Source organism: Sardina pilchardus, chromosome 4, assembly GCF_963854185.1.
Source record: "Sardina pilchardus chromosome 4, fSarPil1.1, whole genome shotgun sequence".
NCBI classification, from domain to species: Eukaryota; Metazoa; Chordata; class Actinopteri; order Clupeiformes; family Clupeidae; genus Sardina; species Sardina pilchardus.
Window position 1 is genome coordinate 15206520 of NC_084997.1, and position 26678 is coordinate 15233197.

General features: G+C 40.0%; 2 protein-coding genes across 2 annotated transcripts; both read right to left on the bottom strand.

The window, feature by feature from the left end:
- Nucleotides 1–1034: 1034 nt before the first annotated feature.
- Nucleotides 1035–7443, bottom strand: LOC134078396 (interferon-induced GTP-binding protein Mx-like). Its single transcript, XM_062534318.1, has 12 exons — nt 7329–7443; nt 6784–7055; nt 6290–6430; nt 5568–5722; nt 5271–5409; nt 4877–5075; nt 4696–4774; nt 3997–4119; nt 3778–3919; nt 3503–3661; nt 2120–2436; nt 1035–2001 (listed from the first exon to the last, which is right to left on the bottom strand). Exons 2-12 carry the CDS (start codon nt 7001–7003, stop codon nt 1768–1770), a joined length of 1908 nt encoding a protein of 635 aa, XP_062390302.1. The 5' UTR covers nt 7004–7055; nt 7329–7443; the 3' UTR covers nt 1035–1767.
- A 4338-nt stretch (nt 7444–11781) lies between these two features.
- On the bottom strand, nt 11782–14773 carry LOC134078008 (ZP domain-containing protein-like). Its single transcript, XM_062533639.1, has 6 exons — nt 14754–14773; nt 14390–14553; nt 13469–13869; nt 12973–13072; nt 12582–12882; nt 11782–11825 (listed from the first exon to the last, which is right to left on the bottom strand). The coding sequence occupies exons 2-6, from the start codon at nt 14549–14551 to the stop codon at nt 11782–11784; spliced, it is 1008 nt and encodes a 335-aa protein (XP_062389623.1). The 5' UTR covers nt 14552–14553; nt 14754–14773.
- Between the last annotated feature and the right edge of the window lie 11905 nt (nt 14774–26678).

Consider the following 26678-nt stretch of genomic DNA (forward strand, 5'->3'; position numbering starts at 1 on the left):
TTTAAGGGTAATGTTTTTTTTCTCAGCCGATGACCTTGGAGGCCTCCACAATAAAAATCCCTCGCTACTGTCTTCCTCAAGACTTTAACCCCAGAGGTCTCAAGGTCAGCAACTATCATTTTGGCGGATGTGCAGGGTTGCTTGCTAACATCCCTGATGATTTTTCTCTCTAGTTTGAGATATTTAGCATTTTCATCCACACTTAGGTTTGTTATGCACAAACTTGGAACTCTTTGTACTTTGTAATGATGCCTTGCACGGCTGTTCTACAGACTGTGAAGCATCTAGAGATTACAGTATAGCCTTTCTCCATATTATAGGCCTCAATGATGTTCTTTCTGAGGTCCAGACAGATTTCCTTTATCTTCAGTATGCCTGTAAAGGCAGTCCCCTCTCAGACAGGTGTTCAAGTGCTTGTAGGCCTGTTCCTTGAAGTCTTTAGGTAAACAATCAATGCTGGTTGGGTGTTCAGGTGTTGTCTGAACATTAACTAACTGCAAAGGTGTGGCTTGAAAGGTGACAGGTTGGTCGTGTGTGTTTAAAAGCAAAAACATCACATGGGGGCTATTAATTTTGACCACTCCACTTTTCACACAATTTGAGATTAAGCATTCCTAATAATATATTAACACTCCAAAATGCACCAGATTCTACATAATAACACTGGCGAATGTTTGATTTTTAAAATTTGATCAGGGATGAAAAATTTAGGGAGAATTTTAGAGTAATGTTCCAAAATTTCAGGGGGGCTAATAATTTTGGGCTTAACTGTAGTTCTGGTCCTTGATTTTGATTGCCTGAATCACATTCAATGCCGATGTAAAGTCCAGCACAAACATACACACTTTAACCCTCTGGTTTTAGAACAGTTAAGGGGTTTTGAGGCACTCCACTAGCATGTGATGCCTAACAACGCTCCCTAGCTGTTCTATAATCAGTGCAACCTACAGCCTCAAGAACACAGTGTCACATTCTAGAATTTGTAGACTCACTTACAAGATGGCAAGATGGCAAGATTTTTTTGATATTGCTGATTTACTGAATCATTCACAATCATCACAAATCATTTGTTAATGAATGTTTTCCTTTCAAGACAATTTATCTTAAATGATGTTCTTATATGACATGGCAGAAGTAACAGAAACAATATAAGATACTAAATGCAGTACATTAAAAGTTATATAAATCCATACATCACAGATATCTGTTCCCAAATGAGTGAGTGAGTGTGTGTGTGTGTGTGTGTGTGTGTGTGTGTGTGTGTGTGTGTGTGTGTGTGTGTGTGTGTGTGTGTGTGTGTGTGTGTGTGTGTGTGTGTGTGTGTGTGTGTGTGTGTGTGTGTGTGTGTGTGTGTGTGTGTGTGTGTGTGTGTGTGTGTGTGTGTGTGTTTGTCATAAAACTAATAAAACTATGAAAAAACTATTCTACAGTGTAAAGTTAGCAGGGTGGTTCCACAAACCTTTTAACATTCCCAAAATGTATTTATATATATATATATTTATCTATCATATTTCAACTCAGAGAAGCTATGTCACTACAGATGGTGCTCTAATTTGACTCCGCTGTATATTGAATGCTGTATATTGTGAAGGCTGAATATTCAGTAACTGCATTTCACAACAAACTGTTGGGTCACTACAGAGAAAACATAAGGTTAACAATTGCAATAAATGCTGAGTGTGACAGTGATTTAAAAACTAAACTAAAAAACAGGTATTCTGAACTAGAACTAGGAGAAGACTCATACGTTCTAAACACCTTTGACATCTATATATCTGGCACAGACTTGGCCAGAACTTGACGGGCCTTCTTCAATCTCTCAATTCGCTCAGAAAGACGCGTCCTCTTCAAGGCGATGTCTTTCTTCTCCTGGACAAAACTGTCTGCATCTTTGTGTCTGATCATGCCTGACATGGCAGCCTTCAAATTAACAGTGTACTGCTCCAACATGTGGTACAGCACAATCAGGGGCACCTGATTGGCCAGTCTATCGGAGGTGATCTGAGGGACCATTCCAGATGTAAAATTTAAGCATAAACAGACAGGGAAAGTATGTAAATGTATTTACAAGTATGTAAATGTTCTGAACAAAAACAAAACAAGGAAGCCAGCAACGTACCATGTAGTAGGCGCTTAGATGTTGAGCCATCTCACGAATGTCTGCATTGACAGGCTTGGCAACTCTCTGGGCAGCACGCATGGCAGAAAGATTGGTAGATTCAGGTCTCGCTTTGACAGCATCTAAATGGCGGCTGTAGAGGCCATCTTGGGAATAAATTATTCTCTCCATCTTAAACTGTGACTTCAGTCTCTCCTCGGCCCTTTCGAACTCCTGTTCTCTAAGGTCCTCCAGTGGATCCTTAGCGGCTCTCATCAGACTGGGATAAGCTTCAAAAAAGGTGCTGGTGGTCTGATTCACAGCAGTAGTGATGATATCTTTTTTAAGACAACAGGAGAGGAAAAGGAAAGTTGAAGTTTGAAACTGACTTGCCATAACAGTAACCTAGCGCAATGTTAATGCTTATAACAACAAGCTGAATCGATGAGTTCAAATTCAATTTGAACAGACACATATTTGACCACACAGTGCACACACCTCTCCAGACATGCACCAATCTGACTTTTTAATACCAAAACCATGGGCTTGAGGTACTGGCTGGTACAGAGGTATTTCTTTGCTATGTGCACCTTAAAACATGACAGCGTATGTATGCCGCCTCTGCATATGCATACAAAGGCTTTGCGTAGACACATTAGAGCATTTCTCATAGAAATACTCAACATTTGGAGGTATAACTTAAAGAAATAATAAAAGACATGTGAGGGGGTTGAGTTGGAGGCACTTTTTGCCATGGAATGACCATTTAAGTCTGTGCCCTAAATAGTGTGCCCAAGTATTTTTTTTACCAGTGGAGTAGATCTGATGCTCTGTATCATCTCTCAGTGGACACATTGACATAATTAATATTGTATTATTTCATGTTGCTAAACTTTTCCTTCCTATTAATGTTGTTGTGGGTTGACTCCAAGTCAGAAACTTAATTTCACTGACTTTGTACTGTATCTTGCTTTGAGACTTTTATGTATGATTAAGTTCAATGTGCTACATTCTGCAGTGCTAGCACCACACCTTGAAATACTGGCTTTGGAGCCATTGGAGCCATTTGTAGCTCCCTTCAAGCAAAACGTGGCCGTACCGATGTGCTGTTAAAGTATACTCACATGGATACAAACAACAACATAAAGGTGAATTGAATAGAGTGATCAATATCAGTATCAGGCAGATATCTGACAATAATTAGAAGAAGAATACAGATTGGTGAATGCCATTCTCTGCCGATTTTGAAAGCAGTGGAAAGTTGCCACATAGGTCAGAGTAGCACTGAGTGAATCAATAGGCTACTTGAGTTATGACATTAGTTTCTAAGGTAACATTAAACCATCCTGACCTTTCTAAGACAAAGATAAAGGAGATAAATATTCTAATATTTCTTTCTTTCACCTGTGGTAGCTCGTAGGAGATTCATCGCCGGTTCTTCCAAGTCCTCCACATGTCTTTTGACAATGGTTTCAAATGTCCTGTAGTTCACAAAGCCAGGTAGCTCTTTGCCTCTGTGAGCTACGTTGTAATCCTCTACCTCATCACGTAAATACTCCTCTACTAAAAACAGACAAGTGTTTGGAAAATGTCACATACTCCCATTTCCCAGATGTCCACCATATTACAAAAAAATTGGTACAGTCGACCAACAAGCCAAGGGTATGGCAAGAGCTTACAGTCGATGGCTTTACTGTCAAGATCTGTCTTCCATTTTTTGAACATTTTCCGAATGTTTGTAAAAACTCTTGTCTGGGAGTCTCCAACCTCCTCCTCTGCCCTAACCATGTCTGTGAGAACCTGGTTGAAGCTGTTAATTTTCTGTAACATACAAAATCAGAGTGTTCAAAACCAATGCACTCAAACAACTGTAGGCTTTCGAATATTGTTCATTTTACCTCAACGAGGAAGTTGGCCCTTTCAGCCTCATCTTGAGGGACTCCATCTCCCAGCCTCCTCAGCTCTGTAACAGCCTTCTCCAGTTTGTCTTTAATCTGTTTCTCCAACTGGGGAAGGGATCTCTGATGCAATGTAGAAAAACACACAATATTTGTTATACCACAAACCAGCATACTATACAATGAAGCAAGGCTGCACAAGGTAATTACTGCATTGTAAGTCTAGTTACACGTCAAAGAGACTATGGTCTTTGGTATTATATGCCCTCAATGGTGCCTTCCAGGCAACGCTGCCTTCAAGGCACTACTCCCCTCAGTTTAGGGGTAGGATGAGGGTTGAGGGGGTTAAGTTAGGAATAGGGTAAAGGTAGTGCCTTTTAGGCTGCCTGGAAGGTGCAGTTGGGGGCAAAAAACACCATAAGACTATATGCCCACTTTCTCTAACTCAAATCTATTCTTTAAGTGTAGTTTGATTTAAATCACTTAGTATGGGTATGGATGTAATCGTACAAAATAAGTAATTTATAGATTCATTATATAGATTAGATTATAGATTTATAAATTCATGCCAGCTGGTGTGTAGTCTGGTATGAACTGAGGTAAGAGCAATACGTGGAGTCATGCCGTGTAATATTCAGCGTTTTCATACTTTAATTACATACAACCCCAAAATGCACCCTTCCTCAACATCGTACTCACTTTGATGTGAGACACCAGTTCATTGGTTAGTCGTTCTGATAGGTGAGGAATGGTGGCTTTCCCTTCATCCAGACAAGTGCTATGGGTAAGAAAAAAGTTGAGACATGGGAAGGGATTGGTGGTTATATGGATTTGTCCGTTATAGCCATTCAAGTTTGGTGGTGCTGCAGCTTGACTTTACCGGAGGTGGGTGTGGTTTTCAAAGAACTTCTTCTCCTTGTCCAGTGCTTTGGCCAGAGACATGTTATCATTGATATCCCTCTGGCCTCTACACTTCACCACCATGTAGCCTTTCTTGAGTGGGATGACAAGATTGTTGAGAGTATTGACAACACTCTCCTCCGCCCCTTTGTCCACCAAGTCAGGTTTTGTTAGGATCCCTAAAGGGGGGACAATTTGAGTGTGCACTTTGATCTTAGACCATGAACAAGAGATAGGGAGAAGTCACTGATACATTTTTCACAATCAACATGTTCAGGAAGGCACAGCAAAGGAACGATGAACAACAAATGACCAGTCACAATCCCTCTTTTTATATGAATTAAAAACACTGAAACAATGAATAACTGCATTACCTAGAGTCCTCTCCCCATGAGGATCCACTGTTTTAGCCATCTTCAGGGCCTCTGTGGTGGCAATGTCAACATTTGCAGGTACCACAACCAAATTGATCGTCTCTTGCTTCTTAATGAACTTTTCTATCAGTTTTTTAATCTGTAACACAGGTGTTGTGTAGTGCATTATATAACAAAATGTGGTCATTATTTGTATACATAACATTATTTGATTATTATGTTTAGTTGTATAAATGTATGAATGTTGATTTCTTCTTCATCCCTACTGTTTAGCCATGAGTTAATTAATCTATTTACCTGTTCTTCAATGTCCTGGGACTGGTTACCTGTGGCAACTCTAGCAATGCCAGGCAGATCAATAAGAGTCAGATCAGGTACACTGGTGGAATGGATCTCCAGGTTAATCATCTCATGACTGATGTCTTTCCCTTCTCCAGCAAGAGCATTCTGAGCTATAAGAAAAGAAACAGAAGAACAGAAGAATGTACAGTTATGGCCATGGCCGGAGACCATGGAGGGATAATGTCCTGGGACTGTTGTAGTTCAATAAAAAGTGTGCCATGATGTTCTGGATGGCAGAACGCATTCAGAAGATTTGGATCCATCAGCCCACCAAACCCTCTCACCATTCCCACTCCCACACACGTGCACACACACACGTGCACACACACACACACACACACACACACACACACACACACACACACACACACACACACACACACACACACACACACACACACACACACACACACACACACACACACACACACACACACACACACACACAGTGATGCAGCAGATATAGCTCTACAGCATCACTTCTACTGTAGAGAATTTATCAGGAAGTTCTATTTACAGTGTGTCTATTGTCAAATGGACGTAGGGCCCTTGCCCTACCCAAACAACCGGTTCACCAACCCACAAAGTGATCAGTTACAGACACATGGATCATGTGATATCATGTGATTACTACAGTAGATACAACATAATGATCTGCAACAAATGATTACACAGACCTTTTTTAACGGCATCCCCCACTTCAGCCTGGTTTTTCAGCTCCACTTTGACATGGTTCTGGTATGAAAGCATTCCTTTCCAGTAAGCACCATTTTTAACTCTCTTCAGCTTCAGAACCAAGGGGCAGCGTGTAACAATGCCTGATCATGAATAGTGAACAACAACGCATGTGAACTGTAGGTGTGGGCTACTTGTAAATATACATACTAGGACACACTGTTATACATCTTCACATTCATAGTCAAGTAGTCGAAATAGAAAGCACAACTTGAGAAGACACTGCACACACAGCATCATATCCTGTTAAGTCATGTGCCGATATTTCTGTTTGTGGGTCCAACTGGACCCAAAGTGGCTTATTTACTATAAAAGATATAGTAGGCTACGTACAACTTCAAAACCTGTAATGTTCTACTGCACAAATGGAAAAACGGGTAAGATTACAATGCATGCAATTGTCTCAGCAAGTAGCATTATGGCATTGTTAGCCTACCAGTGCCCCTTGGCAATGCCACTCCTGAGAGAGCTTCAAGCACAGAGCTCTTTCCTGAGCTCTGGTCTCCTATGACCGCAATGGCGGGTAGAGCCAGGTCCTGCTCCACTCCCAAGGACCTCAGGGAATCCACCAAGTCAATGCAGGGTCGCACTTTTTCTTCATAATGCTGGGAAAGATGGCTGATTTCTTCAAGCATGGTAGAATTCTTCTTAGACATTCTGTTTTTAAAGATGGTCGGTTTTCTTCAAAATACTTCAAGAATATTTCTCCTGATGTGATGAGTCAACAAATTGAAATTGTATAGCTTCATACCAGCCAAACACTGAATAGCTAACCCTGTTGTTATACCCAGTTCAGTTATGTTTAATTCCAGTGAACTTTAAAACTTAAACATTATTTGATCTAGGCCTACAAAATGGAAAAAATGCAAATAAATACATGTAAATCATTGTCATGTAGCATATCATCACACATAAAATAACACAATGAAACAGAATGAAACCAGTAGCCTGTAAACGCTGAAAATACATTTAAATGCCCACCTTTCTCTTCTTCTGTCCTAGCTGGCCACATACACAGCACTCTCGCATTGAAATGTGTGACAAGTTTCGATTTTGAAAAAATGAATGTCACTCCTCCCGGAATGGATGACGCCCTCTGGAGGACATACATGTGAAGTTGAATAGTCTGTGAAACGTCAGTGAAATTACTTTTCCTCCTTTAATGATTCTTTAAGCAATGTGTTGAATCCCTCGGCTGTTTTGCACCACACTGCATAGAGGACAGATTAATTTGACGTGGAACCGTTACGAAATAGCCTACGGCACTATAGGCGCACTGCAGGGGTCGGCAACCCAAAATGTTTAGAGAGCCATATAGGACCAAAAAAAAAAAGAAAAAATAAATAATCTGTCCGGAGACGCAAAAATTAAAAAGCCTTCTATAAGCCTTATATGAAGGCAACACAGGCTGCAAGTGTAGTTATAGTGTAGTTATAGTGCAAGTGTAGTTAGGCTAGTTATATTAGTCTACTATCAAAATGACTAGGCTACAAATACATAATGAGCATGATACAATGTTTTTCCCCTGTAGCGCATCCCAGAACGGCAGATAAAACAGAGAATGATCACACCACGTGACTACTCCGCTGTATGATATTTGGTGCTTGTTCAACTTCATGTAATCACCATCCGTGAACGGTTTTCCACGCTTTATTTCTCTCGGGTTGCAACAAACATTTCTCCAGAACAATCGCACTTTTTCTCTCAGTACAACTGGATCAGCTGCAAAAGTAGCTTGCCTTCCCTGAAAATGTCTTTCCAAATTAGGCCTATAGGCCTACTCTTTTTGTTGTTCTCATTAAAGCAAACGTACAGGCAATCCTTCCGCTTTGGCAATGAAAGCAAATGACTCGGTCAATTCTGCCTTAAATCCTTTGTTCTCATCGGCTATCTATCTTTCTCTTTTTCCCTTTGGGATCCATGGTCCATGGTGACACACCCGCCGGTTTATTTACAACCATAACATTTACAACCATCTGCCTGGCACGGCGCCGCCCTGAAATGTGTCGCAGACTATCAAATCTCCGTTGACAAATGTTGAAATGTAATATTATGTACATTTTTACAGCATTAGACACGTTAAGAATATTTGTCCTCCTAAACCCCATATTAAAACAAAAATATATCCTCCATTAATTTCCATAAATGTTTGAAGACGCTCCAGGAAGCCACCAGGGGTGCACTAGAGCCGCATGCGGAGCTGCGGGTTGCCGACCCCAAGCAAGTACAAGCCAAAGCCATGGATGGCTTTGGTACAAGCTACTCACCCCAACATGACCAAGAGCCGGACATTAGTCGTGCACGGTAGGCTTACATTTTGGAACAACCAAAGGTACTTGTTGACAGCCAACGAACAGAAAACTGGTATGCCAGTTCAGTTCAGTTCAAAAATGTATTTAGGCTACTCGTAGGGAATTGAGGTTTGGTTTCCCTCATTTACAGACGACGAGTTTACAGGAAATAATCGTGCATTAATAAGAGAATAAGAGAAACAATAGAAGGGACAAGGGACACATTTACATTTAAAGATATAATTTCAAATAATAGGCTATCTATCTCTCTATCTATCTATCTATCTATCTATCTATCTATCTATCTATCTACGGTATAGCCAACACTCCCCTCCATATTGGAACATCCTATAAAGTTGACTAAATAAAGTAATATTTTGGAAATTGATCTTAATGCCATAAATGAAAAAATGAGGAAATATCCAACCTTTAAGGACATCAATTTTCTTTGTGAATGAGTAATGTATCATAAATAAATAAATGTTTTCCTTAAAATACAGGAAAAAAATACTATAAAATAAATACTATATCTTTTCAGTGTCTTAGTCACTGAAAAGATATAGTAGGCTACGTACAACTTCAAAACCTGTAATGTTCTACTGCACAAATGGAAAAACGGGTAAGATTACAATGCATGCAATTGTCTCAGCAAGTAGCATTATGGCATTGTTAGCCTACCAGTGCCCCTTGGCAATGCCACTCCTGAGAGAGCTTCAAGCACAGAGCTCTTTCCTGAGCTCTGGTCTCCTATGACCGCAATGGCGGGTAGAGCCAGGTCCTGCTCCACTCCCAAGGACCTCAGGGAATCCACCAAGTCAATGCAGGGTCGCACTTTTTCTTCATAATGCTGGGAAAGATGGCTGATTTCTTCAAGCATGGTAGAATTCTTCTTAGACATTCTGTTTTTAAAGATGGTCGGTTTTCTTCAAAATACTTCAAGAATATTTCTCCTGATGTGATGAGTCAACAAATTGAAATTGAATAGCTTCATACCAGCCAAACACTAATAGCTAACCCTGTTGTTATACCCAGTTCAGTTATGTTTAATTCCAGTGAACTTTAAAACCTTAAATATTATTTGATCTAGGCTAGGCCTACAAAATGGAAAAAATGCAAATAAATGCATGTAAATCATTGTCATGTAGCATATCATCACACATAAAATAACACAATGAAACAGAATGAAACCAGTAGCCTGTAAACGCTGAAAATACATTTAAATGCCCACCTTTCTCTTCTTCTGTCCTAGCTGGCCACATACACAGCACTCTCGCACTGAAATGTGTACAAGTTTCGATACACAGCACTCTCGCACTGAAATGTGTGACAAGTTTCGATTTTGAACAAATGAATGTCACTCCTCCCAGAATGGATGACGCCCTCTGGAGGACATACATGTGAAGTTGAATAGTCTGTGAAACGTCAGTGAAATTACATTTCCTCCTTTAATGATTCTTTAAGTTTAAGCAATGTGTTGAATCTCTCGGCTGTTTTGCACCACACTGAATAGGACAGATTAATTTGACGTGGAACCGTTACGAAATCGCACGGCAGGGGTCGGCAACCCAAATCATCACATACCCTTCACCACAAGTGTATTCATGGCAACGACACACTCGTCCACCAAGACGGGTTTGCTCAGTTTCATTTAATATAGGCTACCCAGCAGCGCAACAAGTGATGAGGATGAACCCCGCACCGATAGCCTGATTGCCATCGACTTGAAAGGCTCTGCGAGACTTTAGTCTGACCAAGAGTCTGTGCCTACACGGTTTCTCCAAGCGCTTGGTTGACCCGCCATGTACCCTTCACCACTAATTGGGTTAAATGCAGAGAATGAATTTCCCTCACGGGATCGAAAAAGGATATACAGTATACTTACTAGGTACTTATAGGCTACTACCACCCTGCTCCGCTCCCCTGGGAGCCTGGAACCTCTGGGTGAAAAGATGTTTCCTTGCTGTATTTCCCTATTCAAAAAACTTCACTTAGGCCTACTTCAATCAAAAGCTCTCTCTATACCGGTATAACTCCATGGAAAATTACCAGAGGGTGTCATTGTTGCATTAATTATTAATGTGTTATACAGTAGGCTAGGCCTATAGCCTTGTTGTTGGTACTGAGCAGTTGTTGAGGATTAAAGGGGAAATCTAGTAGTGAGTGTTTAGCCTGGCTAGCGCCTACCACTTCTCAAATGAGACATGGTCTGGCAACCAGACGTTCATTTGAAAAAAATGCCCAGATGCGTTCATTGGACACCACGGATGTCTATCAACTGCGTCTGTGCATAGCTCATCATTGTCTTGCTTTCCTCCCTGCTCTGTGATTGGTCCCCTATCTCAGGCAGAAATTAGGGCGGTAGTTTCCAGACAGAATGAAATCACTGCGCAAGGCAGGATGGGAACACCCAGGCTAGTGAGTGTTATACCGGTAGATCTCCATTTAGTCAAGGTACTGTCGGTATGACAAAAAAACAGCTGTTGCTCCTGCAGCTGAACGGCATAGTGTGCGGCGGTTCTAAAATGTTGATGCCAGATGTCAAAGAAGAATGGCCAAACTGGTTCGAGCTGATGAATGGCAGCAGGATCATTCCGTGTCAAATCACCCAGTGACTGACAGGTGACCCTCTGCAAAAAAAATCTGAAAAAAGACCAAACCTATGCATAGGCCTAAATCTTAGTAAATTCCTGCTTTGGTCCTTTTTCTGGGCAACTCAGCAATTACCTTTGCCTAGTGCAACCCCATATAACTCAATGTTTTTCCACCAAAAAAACCGTAGGAAATACAAGGAAGTTCAAATTTCCAATTTTTTTTTATTTCACCATTAAAATGTAAAGGTAATTTATTTAATGACAATTTAGCATACACATTCTTTACCCAATGTTCTGTTCTAAACTTCCAATCAAATATTCATACAGGCTACTGCTATCTAATGTAAATTATTGTGAATATCATATCATAATATATTATATAATGCCTGACACCTTGATAGTATAAAGATAATGCTCTAAAATCCAACCCAATTAATGATTTAAGGTCATAACATTGAGAAGAAAACTACATTCTTTAATTTGTCGTAGTGAGACTTACAGTTGAGATAAGAGGTATAAGGCAAAGCCACTGAGAATTAGAGGGCACCTTAGTCACGACTTAAACTGGCATTCCTTGCAAATCAACCAGATACAAGCTGTGTAACAAGTGGTAGCAATTTATAAACAGAAACACATTTTGACCTTTTTAAACCATCCTTTGATATGAAGCCTTTAACGTCCTTGCACTGTAGATGATCACTCCACAAACCAGGGCAACAGCGACCAGGCAAGCTCCAAGGATTATCTCTAGGTTTGGGTCCAAATGTTGGGCCTCTGTACAACAGAAAGAGGAACGTTTTCAGAGGACTGACTCATCAGAGGATTTGAATTTAAATGGGTAAACTTAACAAGAGTTAAAACATTTCCAGCACTTAAAACTTAAAAAGTGAAATTTGATGTAAACAAACAAAGCTGAGCCGCTAATAACGGTCTATCATAAAATGACAACCTCCACAGGGAACACCACTTCTCTGGGATGATTAATGTAGCCATGATCGTTCACAGTTACAGTAGTTCTAGTAGAACAATTGATTGATTTCTGATTAGACACTTTGTGATTGTATCTGCTGCACTCTGCCTCTGGCGTCCTGCCTCTCAGGTCGAGTCACAGCTGTGAGCACATCCTTCGCCAGCCTCACAACTCATTTTGTACTGTACTTTATCATACAAATAGTACAAATCATGTTGCACAAAGGACAGCTGTCATTCTGTCCAACTGAGCCAAAAATCATGCTGACACTGATACTGAGGTTTTGTTTTACATTATCATGTGTTATTATCCAGATAAGGATTTCTAATTAACTCATTGCTACCCTTCGTATCACTGGTCAAGTGATCTCTGACTACATTACCTTGGGTGGGCACGCTTCGCTGGGTCCTAAGACGCAAAGGACCCTGGGAGATGAAGTGACGTGAGGTCTCGAAGGGGGCGTCCCTCTTGCGCCTGTTGAGCTCAGTGAAGAAGGAAATCTGGCTAACAGGTTGGAAAGAATACTCGCTCTCGTGCTCCTCAGTGGGGGCAAGATAAGCATCCTCATCATCATCAGTCAGTTTGGGAGCTTCCCTCTTGCCACGTGATTCAACACAGCCTTGAGAGCACCTGCTGTCCTGTATGCCGGCCTTACAGAGGACGGTGGAGCAGGTGATGAACACCTGCACACAGAGGACATGGCTTAATCACGAGAACCAAGAGAGGACAATAACTGACCGTACATTTACATCACAATAAGCTATGATCAGTACCTGATCGTGGATGCCAATAAACTTGAAAGCCTTCATTGCAAATTGGACCTTTGAGTGATTGCCATTGGTATAGATCTCCACAGTTTCATCCTCTTTACATCTGTAAAATAGCAGCATAATGGCAGCTGTTGCTTTCAGTTCAGATCAGAAAATATAGTTTAGAAACCAATGGTTTCAGAATTAACCGACACACCCATTGGCATGCAACGACTGAAAACAGTCTGCAATGGAGAGTGCCCAGACCCTATTCAAATGTGGTTTGGTGAAACATGGCTTAAGGGTTATCACTTAAACATTTATGTCAACTTTCAAGCAATGTCATTTTTTTCAGTATGAATGAGTCATTTTACTTCATATAATTTATCATTTTGTAAGTAATTTATATTTGATGCAAAACTAATCTAATTTGTGGATGTCAGACCTTGTTACTGTAACTCTTAGTAGATCTTGCACCTGCATGATTCCTCATAAACCTTCAGATCACAGCTGGTCTTACCCGTCTTTAAGAATCTGATATTTGCGTTGATCGGCAGGAACAACAGAAGGAGCAGCGTTACAATCGACTGCCACCAAATCGGTGTTGGGAATAGAAGAGATGGACTCGATCTGCATGTACATCATCTCTCCCAGGGTGAACTCCAGAGGGTAGGTGTCTGGATCCTCTACTTGACTGTATGCCTTTGACTTGAAGAATTCAAACTGCAATGTGAATTCACCAAAGCCTTTCTGCGTGAAATTGACCGGTGGCCTGTGACCATTGAATTCAATAGTCACATTATTCCATTTGGGATACTTGCAAGCAAATGCAATATCCACCAAAGGTTGCCTGACTACGAGAGAAGTGGTATCATTGAATGACACCACATCATTGGAAAAGATGATATATTCTCCATCATCCTTAAAAACAGATATGGGGAGCAAAATATTAGAGGCAAAGAATCCACAGTGGCAGATGAAATGATAAGAACCAGCACAAAATAGCAGAACTGGAGAAATGTTAATAATGTAATAAAAAACCCCAGAAATTTGAAGCATTTTGAATTTGGCTCTTCCTATCAATTCCTAATCACATAGCCCCTTTAGGCCTATCATTGTAAACAACAAGAAAAGAATGGTCATTAATCTGAGACTCTCCCAAACAAGGCCTGGCAGCTATTAGCTGCTCTAGACTGATCTTGTTATCTTATTTCTTCTGTAGAATGTTCAGTTAAAGCTTAAATGTATCCAATGTAGTTTAGTGTATTTTGTTGACTAAATAAGTTGCTTTAGCAAAAATACCTGAGCTAAACATCTAATCTAAACTTTCTTCTAATTCTATCTTGATTTATATGGTGTGCTTATTTGCATTTAAGCATCATCTTGGAATTCTAACAATCCGAGCGGGCCTCTAATATGGCTTGAGGGTGTGAAGTCTCACCTCCATTTCTGTACCGCAGTCATCGAGGGACACGTTGGCTAACAGGTGAGTCCCGTTTGACAACAGAGTGCAGTTGGAATCGCCAATTCTCAGCAGACGTTCTTTCAGCTTAGACTGTATCAGCACAATTTGCATAGTGGTTTCCGTGCAGGTTACCTCCATTTCTGTTAGAGATTAACAGACACATTAACATATTTTCTGGAGCACTACTGATAGAATACATTGGTAGCACTTCAAAGCTTTTTTTTAAATGATTATTATTAACACTGCAGTGGACAGTCCTCACAAATACAAATGTTGGGAAATAATTGTATCTCCTGGTACGTTCTGGTCACTGGGTGTTTATATCCATCAGCATAATTACCTATTTCGGAGTAATTTGTCTGACCTATAATTGGAGAAATATTCTGCATTAGTATGTTCTTATACACCATATACCTATAATCAATTTAATTGTAAAACTGATAAATGAAATGACTGAAAAGCTCTCACCTGCTGTTGTTTCTATCATACCTGCCAGAGAAAGAGAAAATGGTTTTCAGCTTATCTGACCACCGTCTGAGACAACTACAACATCGCTGACTACTATTCAAATATTTATTTGCCCTAATTGCCTCATTGTGCGAAAAGATCTAATGGTGTTGATAATGCTGGGCAAAATGCTTCAATGGATATCTCCCCCAACACCTAATTCTAATCACCCAATCTTATAGAAACAATTTGATTTCCTTAATGGCCAATGTGTCTCAAAATCACTTACCAGCAAGCAGAAAAATGCTTAAAATAAAAAATGCTGAGAAAAACATGGACATAGATGTGTTAGAATATGCACAATGATTGTGTTCATGAATATATTAGAAGAACCACAGATTGTCAACTCTTACCCGTTACATTTGAAGCAGGATGCACTAAAGTAAAACAAAGGAGTTTAAGAAAGATTTAAATATTTTTTATATAGGCTACACAATTATTTTTGTATATATTTTACCAAGTCTAAGTGCAGCTGATTAGGCTGGCATAAACAGTTCATACCATATTTAACATACTGACAACATAAGCCCTCATAGCAATGAATTAGTTAAGTCTATAAAACAGTACAACATTATGTACAATTGTTTCCATATGCAATGGGAAAATATCATGAAGTTATTTTAGAAAACCTACTGATGAATCTGAAGTGGAGCACACTCTATACGCTGGATGCTGGATGCTTAATCCTAAACTTCCGTGAATGTTCCAGAAATGCTTCAAGAGAAGAACAAATAGCAAAATAAAAGACCTATAACAATGTGTTCATGCATTCAGTCTACGGTTTCTTTATGTGTCGCACTAGAATAAAAAATAAACTGAGCACAGCGTTAGTTCAGGCAGGTCATGGAGTCTTGCTAGCTTCCCTGGATGGCCGGGCTGACTGTCAATCTAACCGCTCAGCTGATTGCCAGCTGAGTGCAGCCGGCCAAGCCTTTTTCTGTAACTTTGCTACCCATCTCCTCCCCTTAATCCCCTCATACTTCTGACTTATCATTATCAATGTCTTGTCATTGCTGTTTGTTCTGTTCTGTACCCCATGAGGGGTTTATTGCTGCTCTCCCTACCTTGGGCTTTCCATGTTGAACATGGAAGGGCAGAGGGGGCCCCAGAACAGAGCATACCGCCAAAATGTATTTCATGCAATAGTAAATAAAACTATTTTTCTTGACAAAGTGGTCCTGACTGAACATAGGCCTAAAACATAGTTTAACCAGTTACAAGGCAGATGTAACCATGTAATGATAGCATGATATTTTCAGTTAATATAATGTATCATTATATGAATGGCATCTAATATGTTTGTGGTGCAAGCAGGCATATTTTCAGGTATCAATTATTACTGATAATATTAACATGATGTTTATATTACAGCTAAATGGGTGCTGTTATGACAAGATCTATCTTCCATGAAATTATTTGCAAAGATAATGGCAGATGTCAGTCTCAAATAAATCACAGGGAAATATTCTGCATAACCAAAGCATCATAGCTTACAGACATTCATGTTGTGTAGGTACATTTACATTAGTAAATGAAATGTCAAGAGAACCCCTTGATGTATAGGCTATCTTGCAGAGAATACTCTTGTTTTTTATGCAGCAACTACACAAGAACACCGATTTGAGACGTCACTGCCACCTGCTGTAAACAAATCCTAATATATACACAATCATTTAAACACTCAACTGAGCATCTTAGATAGATAGGCCTAGATAGATAGATACTGTAGATAGATAGACAAAGACACAGACAGATAGATGAACTCACCTGTGCACAGCTGTGGTTGTCACAAGTCAGCTGAATCAGCCAAAGCAGTACTTACTGCAAGGCTCCTCTTCTTAAATAGACATGCCAGTCCCTCTCTGACAGGTCACTGACAGGCCGATCCTCTCCCTTCAGGCCAGCAATGAACCCGATTTACACCAGAGACAAAGCCTTGGGACCAATGACAAAGTTAAAAAGAACAGGGACACCTCATATTATTTTGTATCGTCTTTTAAAGAGGCATTTATCGCCATATAATGTTCATTGTATTAATTAACCAAAATAGCACACAACACATTATAGACTTGGCCCATTTTGGTTGCACAATCCTGACCCTAGTCTTATGGTTTCGACTACAATTACTGTGATTTGCCTCTTTCATAATAAATATCTACAACCCTGTTTCCAAAACGTTGGGACACTGTTCCAGTTTTTCTCAGTCGCTTTGGTACATTTCTCAGATCAGAATTGAAATTCTCAAAACTGTTCAATCCTCACAGCATTGTGTCACTTGTGCATATCAAAAAAGAAGTTGATCATTTATTTGAGCAAGTTGCAAATGTTTTGGTACATCCATGCAAATTATTATGAACAATTCTCTGGTGAATTGTCTCACCCCCACAACATTTAGGCATCAGTTCATGGCATAAGTCTTTACATGCAAAATGGTTGAACATGTTAAACAATGGCTAACATTTTTATGTCAATTTTTGTAATTTGTAGGTGCTTTCACTCTTTTTACTGTAATTTGTTGACAGACCCTGCCATTGTGATACAGAAAGGAAAAGACAGCACTGCATAGTACAAAAACTACACCTCCTGATGTTCCTGTCTTTTGGGCCACAAATTCTCATATGACAACATTTTCAAGAAATATTTAATATTAATGTGGCATCTATTATACCCTCTATTGGAAAGAGACTATTTAATAATTATTATTGGACACAAAGACAGACTTATCCCATGTGTCAGGAGCAAATTAGGTTTATGAATCCTCAATGAAAGAATATATCTATGTTAAGCCTTATCATGCACTTAGTTTGACTACTAGAAACATTGAATATTAATGTGGTATTTGTTTATTGAGGTGTGTTAAGTCTGTTGCAGTTTTCTTCTTGTAGTTTTTTATTTTTTGTTTAAGTTTTCTTGATTGGGAGTGCAAGTGCATATGTATGTGTGGGGGGGGATGAAGAGTGGACATGGATGTTGCGAGTATGGTTGGTGTATGGATGTTTGAGTGGAGGCTTGGGGGTATGGTTGTGTGGATGGATTGTTGTGTGTGTGTGTGTGTGTGAGTGTGTGTGTGTGTGTGTGTGTGTGTGTGTGTGTGTGTGTGTGTGTGTGTGTGTGCGTGTGTGCGTGTGTGTGTGTGTGTGTGTGCGCGCGTGTGTGTGTGTGTGTGGGGTGGGGGTAAATGGTGAGAGACAGGGTGTTCATGGATGCATGCGTGTATCGCTGGTGCATAGGTGCTCGTGTGAACGTTGTGTGGATGGGTGGGGCATGGTTGTTGTGTGGTTGTTGGGTGTATGGATGTGTGTGGGGTTGCTTGGTGGGGAAGGTTTGGGGGTGCCAGCAGGGGTGTGCTCTTATTTATTATCTATTTTTTTAATTTTATTATTATTTTCTTTTTTCCTTTTCTCTTTTTCTACTTTCTTTCTTTATTTCTCGCTCATCTGGTCAAACAAGTCTAATAGAATTAGTAGAAAACTCCTACAGAACACTAGAAAGGAGGGAGGTCTAAACCTACCAAACATGGAGTTATACTTTTACTCAGCTCAATCTTACTATATAGACTTAATTGTTAATAGATCTCCTTATGGCAATGTTTTCTAAACGTAAAACTAAAAACTGTAACTTTGTAATAAATAATACATTGAGGGCATGGGAAAAAATTCAAACCATTACAGGAATCTGTATTAATATACCTCGAACTACATGCCTATGGAATAATCCCCATATTAAAATCCAGAATGAAAAACTAAATTGGGAGTCCTGGAAAAAAGGAAGAATAAATAAACTCTCAGATATCATATCACAAAATAAAATAATGTCCTTTGATCAGCTTCAAAGTAACTATAATTTAACTAATAAGGAATTGTTTAGATATTTACAACTGAAAAGCTGGGCTATGCACATTTTGAGTTTGAGTATGATACCAGTCCATCTGTTATAGAGCATATACTGCTCAACCCAGGAAAAAAGTGGAAGTTGATAGGTAAGCTATATGAATGCGTGATTAAGGCACAAATGGAAAACTATTCCTTACAGAAAATATATGAGGGCTGGAATAAAGATCTTAATACTACAAATACAAATATATATTGGAAAGAATGTTTAAAGGTTGCAAATAGTGCGACTACCAATGAAAATCTACGTTTAATACAATATAAAATCATGACAAGAATATATTATACAAAATACAGAATACAGAAATTTGATCCGTTCTCCTCTGCTCTATGTGTAAAGTGTCACAAAGAAACGGATACAATTATTCATGCCTTCTGGGAATGCGAGAAAGTAAAAAAAAACATTGGAATAAAAAATTGGATGGCGGATATAGGTAAAATAAACCTTAAACTAAAACCATTGGAGTGGATTTTACATAAAATACATGGGTACATGGGTTGTCTGTCAGTAAAAGGTGTGGATGTATTGTATTATACTGTCTGTATGTATTGGTGTATGAGTGTTGGTGTGTCTGTAATATAAATAATTGGCACTGGTAAGCTATGAACATGAATTGTGTTGATTTAAAAACTGTACTGGTGTGCAAAAGAAAATCCCAAATAAATATAATCTAGATCTAAGATAGATAGAGATAGATAGATAGATACTGTAGATAGATAGATAAATAGAACCATCCATCCCCAGTGGGAAATTGCAATGTTTCAGCAGCCTTACAAACACAGCATTACACATGTCCATACATACACAAATACATATCATATAATGATTTAAAAATATATATTATTCCTCTCTCTCTGCTCAGGTGAGAGTCATTCCAAAGTGCTATTACAGTGGGTAAAAAAGTCTTCCTGTATCTGTCTTTCTTACAGCTTAGTTGGCTAAGCCTCCAACTGAAAACACTTTTTTTGCCAATAAGTTGTGTAATGTGAGGATGTGAGGCATTGTCCAGTAAATGTAACAGTTTATAGCATCCTTCTCTCAACCTAGCCTGGTAAATGCAGACCCTGGAATCTTTCAGATTAAGGGTCTGGCCATGAATAATGTAATGGCCCAACTCGAGGTGAGGCACCAAGCATGCATTAGAAAATCTCACTGCATGCAATTGGATAACAGTACGACCAATGTTTACTCTGACTGATTACTCTGACTGATTCCTGATTCCCTGCGGCGTGGCCGCCCTCCCGAGCGACTCCGACGCTCTGTCCGGCACCATCCTCCGGAGCTGGCTAACCAGAGGGCCACAGTTCACCTGTGTCTTGTTCCCTTGTGTATTTAAGCCCTCTGTCTTCCCTCAGTCTTTGCCTCGTCATTGTGTTGTATTGTCATGGTTGTTCTGTTTGTGGTGCTTTCGTCAAGTAAAGTCAAGTTAAAGTCAGTTTCGAGTCCTGTCCTGCATTTGGGTCTTCAGTCTGTGTTGCAACCCTGACACACATAGCTTATTCATTATTAGAGTATATGTACCGGCCTGCTCTCAACCCTTCTATCGGGTCTTTTCAATGAATATCTGCACAAAGCAATTTGTGTTACATGGTAAACATAGGCACCATTTCTGGAGACATCTATGCTGACTATGCTGATCACTATCTCAGCGCCCCTAGCAACTTTCAGCTGGTTTTGCCCTGGAGTCCCACTTTACTTCCCATGTGATAGATTTGCATTTAGCTGTCCAAAACACTAGAACTATCAGACCAGTGAAACCGCGGCTAACCTTTTGTGACATAAGTTTACCATACCAGAATTGTACTTGCATCAGTCATCGGCTGAACATTCTTGAGAGGACAAACCATTGCTTTGAGGTAGATGGAGCCTTTGGCTATGAATGTAACTTTGCAGGTCTAGGTGGGTAAGAGGTCCCTTAAATGACACTTTTCTGTGGTTCTGTGCATGTGCAGTAGGGTTGATTATGGACCCTTATTTCGATTCTGCTTATCGATTACAGATCCGATCGATTCCTCATTTCAATTCTAAATACTTCTAAATATTTTTGTACTGCTGATCATGCCCCTCTTATTGCCATCCATTCCGAGGAATTACCAGTGCATGAAAATGCAAAACATGTGATGTAAAATATACAGTCTTAAAACAGATATGTAGAGATAGTTACAATGGTTTTGTAGCTGTTAAATGAAGCAATTTCTATGATGGTTGCTAGGGTAGATGATAAACCAACTAATCTTAATTAGCTGCCAGGTAGATCAGATAATTAGTGATATGATATCATCTGTATGAAAGAATATATGGCAGGACTTTTACTTCCTGGAACCGGGGTGTCCACCTCTGGAGGTTAAATGGAGGGATTGTTGCTTAACTGTTGCCATCTCCATGCTCAGAGATTTCAGCCGCTGGGTGGTATGAGCTGCCCCTCTTTGCAGGTTGTCCCAACATTGTGAAGACAGAACTGATGTCTTTGAGGACTTCTGTGTGGTGTTTCATTTTAATGAATCAACAACCTCGGTCTGATTGTAATCCAGATTAGTCTGCGTGACGCTTAAATCCAGTTCAGTTTTCCTAATTTCTATGGTGGAGGAAGTGATCAGACGCCAGGCGCATGGTTCAAAATGGATTGTTCTAATGTTTTTTTTAGTTTATTTTAGGAACACCAGAGTAAAAACATCCTGGGGTCTATTTATGGTTCTGGTAGCATCAAATCAGTGGGCACATTCGACATCTTGCTGCTGCACGGATCTGGCTAATTCTTACAATACAAACAAGCATCACGTTCAGCCAGATCTGTGTACGTGCATGTGTGTTTGTGTGTGTGAGTGTGTGTGTGCGTGCCTGTGTGTATGTGCATGTAGCCGATATGGCCCCCCATAAACAGAATTCCAGGAAACTTGGCATGCATTCAGAGGGTGTCATGATAATCACACACTTCAAATTTTGTGCAGCTTTGTACCTGTCCGCTAAAGATATGTACAATTACAACGCCTTGCTTTGCTCTTTTTTTTGTCCTATGGTTCTCAAGATATTCACAGAAAACTATGTCCGCCATGTACAGACCGATTGGTGTAGTCACTAAATATAGACATATTTATTCATTGTATGCCCCCCATGAATGGCACATTTTGTGATTTTTTGAACATGTCAGCCAGAGATACCTGTGATACAATGCAATACAATGTTTTTGCTTTTTGCTTTTTAACTAAGTGGTGTTATACCTCAAATGAGTGGTGCATCCTATAGGGCCTACGATTCTCAAGATATGCACAGAAAACTGTGTCCGTCCTAGCCTCCTTTAGGGTGGGCCAGTGCAGGAGGTGGGCGACGAAAAAGCGAAAAACAATGGTTCTGTGTCATACTTGTGGGGCTACATGCCCACCAAGTTTCGTGCAGCCTGGTCTTTCAGTGTCTTGGGAATCATTGCCGCAATTTACTGAAGAAAAACCTACCTACCGGTTATTTATGATCCCACTCAGATCCCACATGTTAAACTTTTCGCCAACAGCCAGAGTTTGTGAGCATTTGATTAGGGATGTCATGGGTAAAAGGCGCCTGCTGGAATAAACGTTGTGGCAGACTACATCTATGCATAGGCTATGGTAGATTTGTGCATTGGTATACGCATACAAGTTACCTATGTATGTGTACTTTAAGTATGTGTTTACAGTAAAGCTTTGTGCTTCATTTAGATGATAATCCAATTCCTCACCAAAAGCTCATTTGGTGGCTCCAGCTGTGGCACAACTGGACCTGCACCGTACGCCGGTTCATTGTTCGAGTTGCGGATTTAAATATTGGGCGAGCGTGGGGTGCTTGTGACCAGTGCACCACTGGTGTATATCTCTCAACAAACATGGAAGCCTGAGGCACCAGGTTTTCTGTGCGTTTGATCAGTGAGTCAGTAAATGACATGTTTAGGCTCTTTAACAGGTAGAACTGGTTATATGACATACCACAAACTACAGTACATAATATATTACTGTCCTTCAAATCATAAAACTTTGTTATGTTTATATTCTTATATATTTTATTCCAGAGCTCTGGTGATGGAACCAAAACTTAAGTAGAATTAAAAATATAGTTGATCCTTTAGTAACATGTTGTGTATACACAGTAGAATCAACGGGTGTCAATAACTGTGGCATATGCGATTTGTGTCATTAAAAGCTGAAGCGTATGACTACCTCCATTGCAGCAGATCTACAGTAACTTGAAGTACTCCATTAGGGAATTGTCTCAATTATCAATTGTTGATAATTTATATCTCCTATTTTAATATCAGAAACTTGAAATGAAGGCAAAAGCAGTTCCCATTTATAAACTGTGAGAGGACACATAGGATATATTTGAATGAAGTATTGAATGTCAAGAGTAAGATCAAAACTGTCACAGTCAGAAATGCGACATCATGCGCAATAACTTATTTTTCCTTTGACCTTTATTATTAAGAATTTGAATATTGTGTCCTGTCTTCTGTAGATCAGGTGTGTCAAGACAATGCTTCAAAGTGTGATGGATAGTGCCAAGTGACATTATTGCAGTCACCCATAGGCGGTCTTTGACATGAATGTGTGTGTGTGGGTGTGGGTGTGGGTGTGGCTGTGGGTGAGGTCACCTACATTTTTAACTTCTCTTCTCCCTCTACACTAATGACTGCACTTCCAAGTTTGCAGATGACACCACCATCATTAGTTTGATCTGCTCACAGACAGACAGGAAGTGGAGCAGCTGGTCCAGTGGTGCAGTCAGAACCACCTGGAGCTTAACCCCAAGAGGACCATGGAGATGACAAGTCCCCCACCACTCCCCCCTCTTGCCATTCAGAACGACACCGTGTCCAATGTGGATTCCTTTTGTTTCCTGGGATCAACCATCTAACAGGACCTAAAATGGTCTCCCCACATTGACACTATATGCAGAAGAAGGCCCAGCAGAGGTTATACTTCCTAAGACAGCTAAGGAAGTATAATCTGCCTAAGGAGCTGCAGACCACTTTCTACTCAGCGATCATTTAGTCTGTCATCTGCACCTCTATTACTGTCTGGTTTGGGTCAGCCACCAAACAAGACAGGGCCAGACTATACAATGGAAAATAAGGGCGGCAGAGAGGATTTTTGGAGCTGACATCCCTTCCATCCAGGACCTTTACCGGTCCAGGGTCAGGAAAAGAGCAGCAGAAATCTCTACAGACCCCTCACATCCTGGTCACAAACTGTTCAGCCTCCTTCCCTCTGGGAGACGATACAGGGCACTGTTTGCCAAAACCAGACGTCACAAAGACAGCTTCTTCCCCCAAGCTGTCACTCTGTTGAACACTCAGAAATAGCAGCCACCCTTACAACAAACAAGTCAATCAACCATGTTCTGCTCATCTACCTCATATCATGTGCAATTCAATATTATAGTCGTTATTGATACATTATCATTGCACTGAACTGCCTTGCACCATATTTATATTAAATCTTAAACCTCAGTCTATACTGATAGTGCACTATTCCCATCCTCTTTCAATTGTATATTGCATCCTGTGCCTGTTGGGGTGTCCACGACCATGGCAACCTGGACAGGGACAACAAGGCCGCACTCCCCCTCCAGACAATTGCATCACCCTATCCCACCCATAGCATCTATTTATTTGTAAATGTACATTCTTATACATATTACTGCCCTTATTCAATTCTTACTGTTTTTCTGTGTTATTGTTGAGAGTTTATTACTTGAGAGCAAAGATTAACCGGAGCCAAATTCCTTGTTTGTTTACCCAAACCTGGCCAATAAACCTGATTCTGATTCGGAACAGCACCATCTAACTTACATCACTGCTGACTACAAGACCACGCTGGGTGTATGCATATTGACAATGACGAGACCGACACAGTACAGTGCTTAATAAAAAATAATCCACATTAAACTTTGAAGCAGATCAAAGTTTTGATGACTGACATTGCAAAACGTCCTAGTGCAGAAGTGAACACCCTGTTTCGCATCCCACACGTACGTACGTCCACAAATGTTCTGTGTTGATGGCTGACCTGTTATGTCGCTCTGAATCTCAATTACTGCTAGTGAATTACAGTAAACCTGGTTGGTCCCATCATTGACATTCCTGGCATTTCTATTCTAGAGCTGCTTAGTTGCCTCCATGTCTGTCTGTTAGTCTGTCAATGTTGGTGGTTGTTGTTGTTGTTGTTGTTGTTGTTGTGAGTATCCATTTCTGAAGGCTGGTAATATAACAACATAGGCCTACTGGTGGGGTGGGGGGTAAGGGCAGCATTGCCCTAAATATTGTTGCCAATTGTGTACTTAGCGATAAAAGCATGAAACATGGTACACATATTGTGTGTCAGAAACATTTTGATATCCTACAATTCTGTAATTGTAGTTTCAAGTCATGTTTAATAATGACGGTGGAGCTGCTATTACACACACCCTACAAGAGAAAGGAAATGGTGCAATATCTAAAAGCGATTATTTTATGATAAGTTATTCTATTATGTGTACCAAGATTCCTGCTTTTATCACGAAGTGACAGACAGAGTACCTATGCCACTGCACTATATAGCAGGTTATGTGCACCAGAAGTTTGTTGTATGACGGAGATAACTAGGTTCTAAAAAAGTTGCTTAGAAACATATGGAAATTATGATTCAGATGTAAAAGCAGCACTTTAAAGGTAAAATCACAGACTGCACCTTCAATATTACTTGATACAGGTACTGGCACAGGATCTGTATGGCTTGGTTTCCATGTATAAGATGATCTTGATTTCAGCGGATTTGTGTACTCATTCACTATTTCCCTTGTGCTAATTATATGTTTACATTGAAATGATAGCTGGTCATTTGGGCCATAGATATAGAAATTTGGGCCATAGTTATAGAAATGACAAAGTACAGTGAAAATTTACCCTTTTATACTAATGAAGCAATTTGCAATGAATTACTGGTAATATGCATCTGATCACTCTACAGGATAATCTAGAGACAATGTGAATCAGCCCCATACACTGAAAGAGAAAAGTTTCCATATCATGAATTGGTCAGTGCAAAAACCTTTGGCCATGATTGTACAATCTTATACTACTGTATGTCTTTTACACGGTAGTGACTAGACTACATGCAGCAATCTTTGCAATCTTTGCATTTCTCTCAACGAGTAGTTGTCACACCACAGCGCATCCTCTTAACCTTAATAAATGACAATGTAAGAATCACACTGAAACTTGAAACAGCTTCACTGTAAAAAAAAGGAACAGCAATACACCTTAATATTATGAGCCACTGTATTTAATATGATTTCATGTTAAACCTCAAGGGTTGTTTTATATTGCCGTCTCCCAAGCTTGTGGCTCTTGAATGGTCAAATGATACTCAGTGGTAACATTCAACATGTTTTTTTAAACACAGCAGATGTTTTGTGTGTTCACAAAAGTGTTATGCCAGAGTGTGGTATTTAGCCAAAGGTGAGAAAATGACGTACAGTATATGTGGAGGCAGTGCGATGCCTGTGGGAGTTCAGCTGTTCCCAAGATGTCAGAACTGGATGTTCTGCTCCAGAACTAGAATGCATATCCAAGACAATATAAAGTGGCGTTGAATTATGTATCTTCAGCAGTTGAAAAGGGCATGGGACAAGTGAATAGCTGTAAACATTGGTGTCAGTCAATGTGTGACACTACCTTGTTCTATATTGGAATGGCAGTTACAAATCGGAAGATTTTGGACTGTTGCAACCATGGTATTACATAGGCCTATAGAGAGAATAAGTATCGCTCACTCTAGCTACTTCAGCCAATAATAGTCTTGATGGACATCTGAACTCTGCCTATAGAAAGGCCCCAAAGCTGCCACTGTCGCTGATATAAGGA

Excerpts from the sequence above, each read along its gene's own strand:
- LOC134078396 (XM_062534318.1), bottom strand. The coding sequence starts at position 7,003 with ATGTCTAAGAAGAATTCTACCATGCTTGAAGAAATCAGCCATCTTTCC. Across the intron at positions 5,076-5,270 it reads TCATGGGGAGAGGACTCTAG|GGATCCTAACAAAACCTGAC; the intron begins GTAATGCAGTTA and ends TCCCCCCTTTAG. Across the intron at positions 2,437-3,502 it reads TCTCCTACGAGCTACCACAG|ATATCATCACTACTGCTGTG; the intron begins GTGAAAGAAAGA and ends GTCTTAAAAAAG.
- LOC134078008 (XM_062533639.1), bottom strand. The coding sequence starts at position 14,551 with ATGGAGGTAACCTGCACGGAAACCACTATGCAAATTGTGCTGATACAG. Across the intron at positions 13,073-13,468 it reads TATCAGATTCTTAAAGACGG|ATGTAAAGAGGATGAAACTG; the intron begins GTAAGACCAGCT and ends GCTATTTTACAG. Across the intron at positions 11,826-12,581 it reads GCGAAGCGTGCCCACCCAAG|CTTGTATCTGGTTGATTTGC; the intron begins GTAATGTAGTCA and ends CTTGTTACACAG.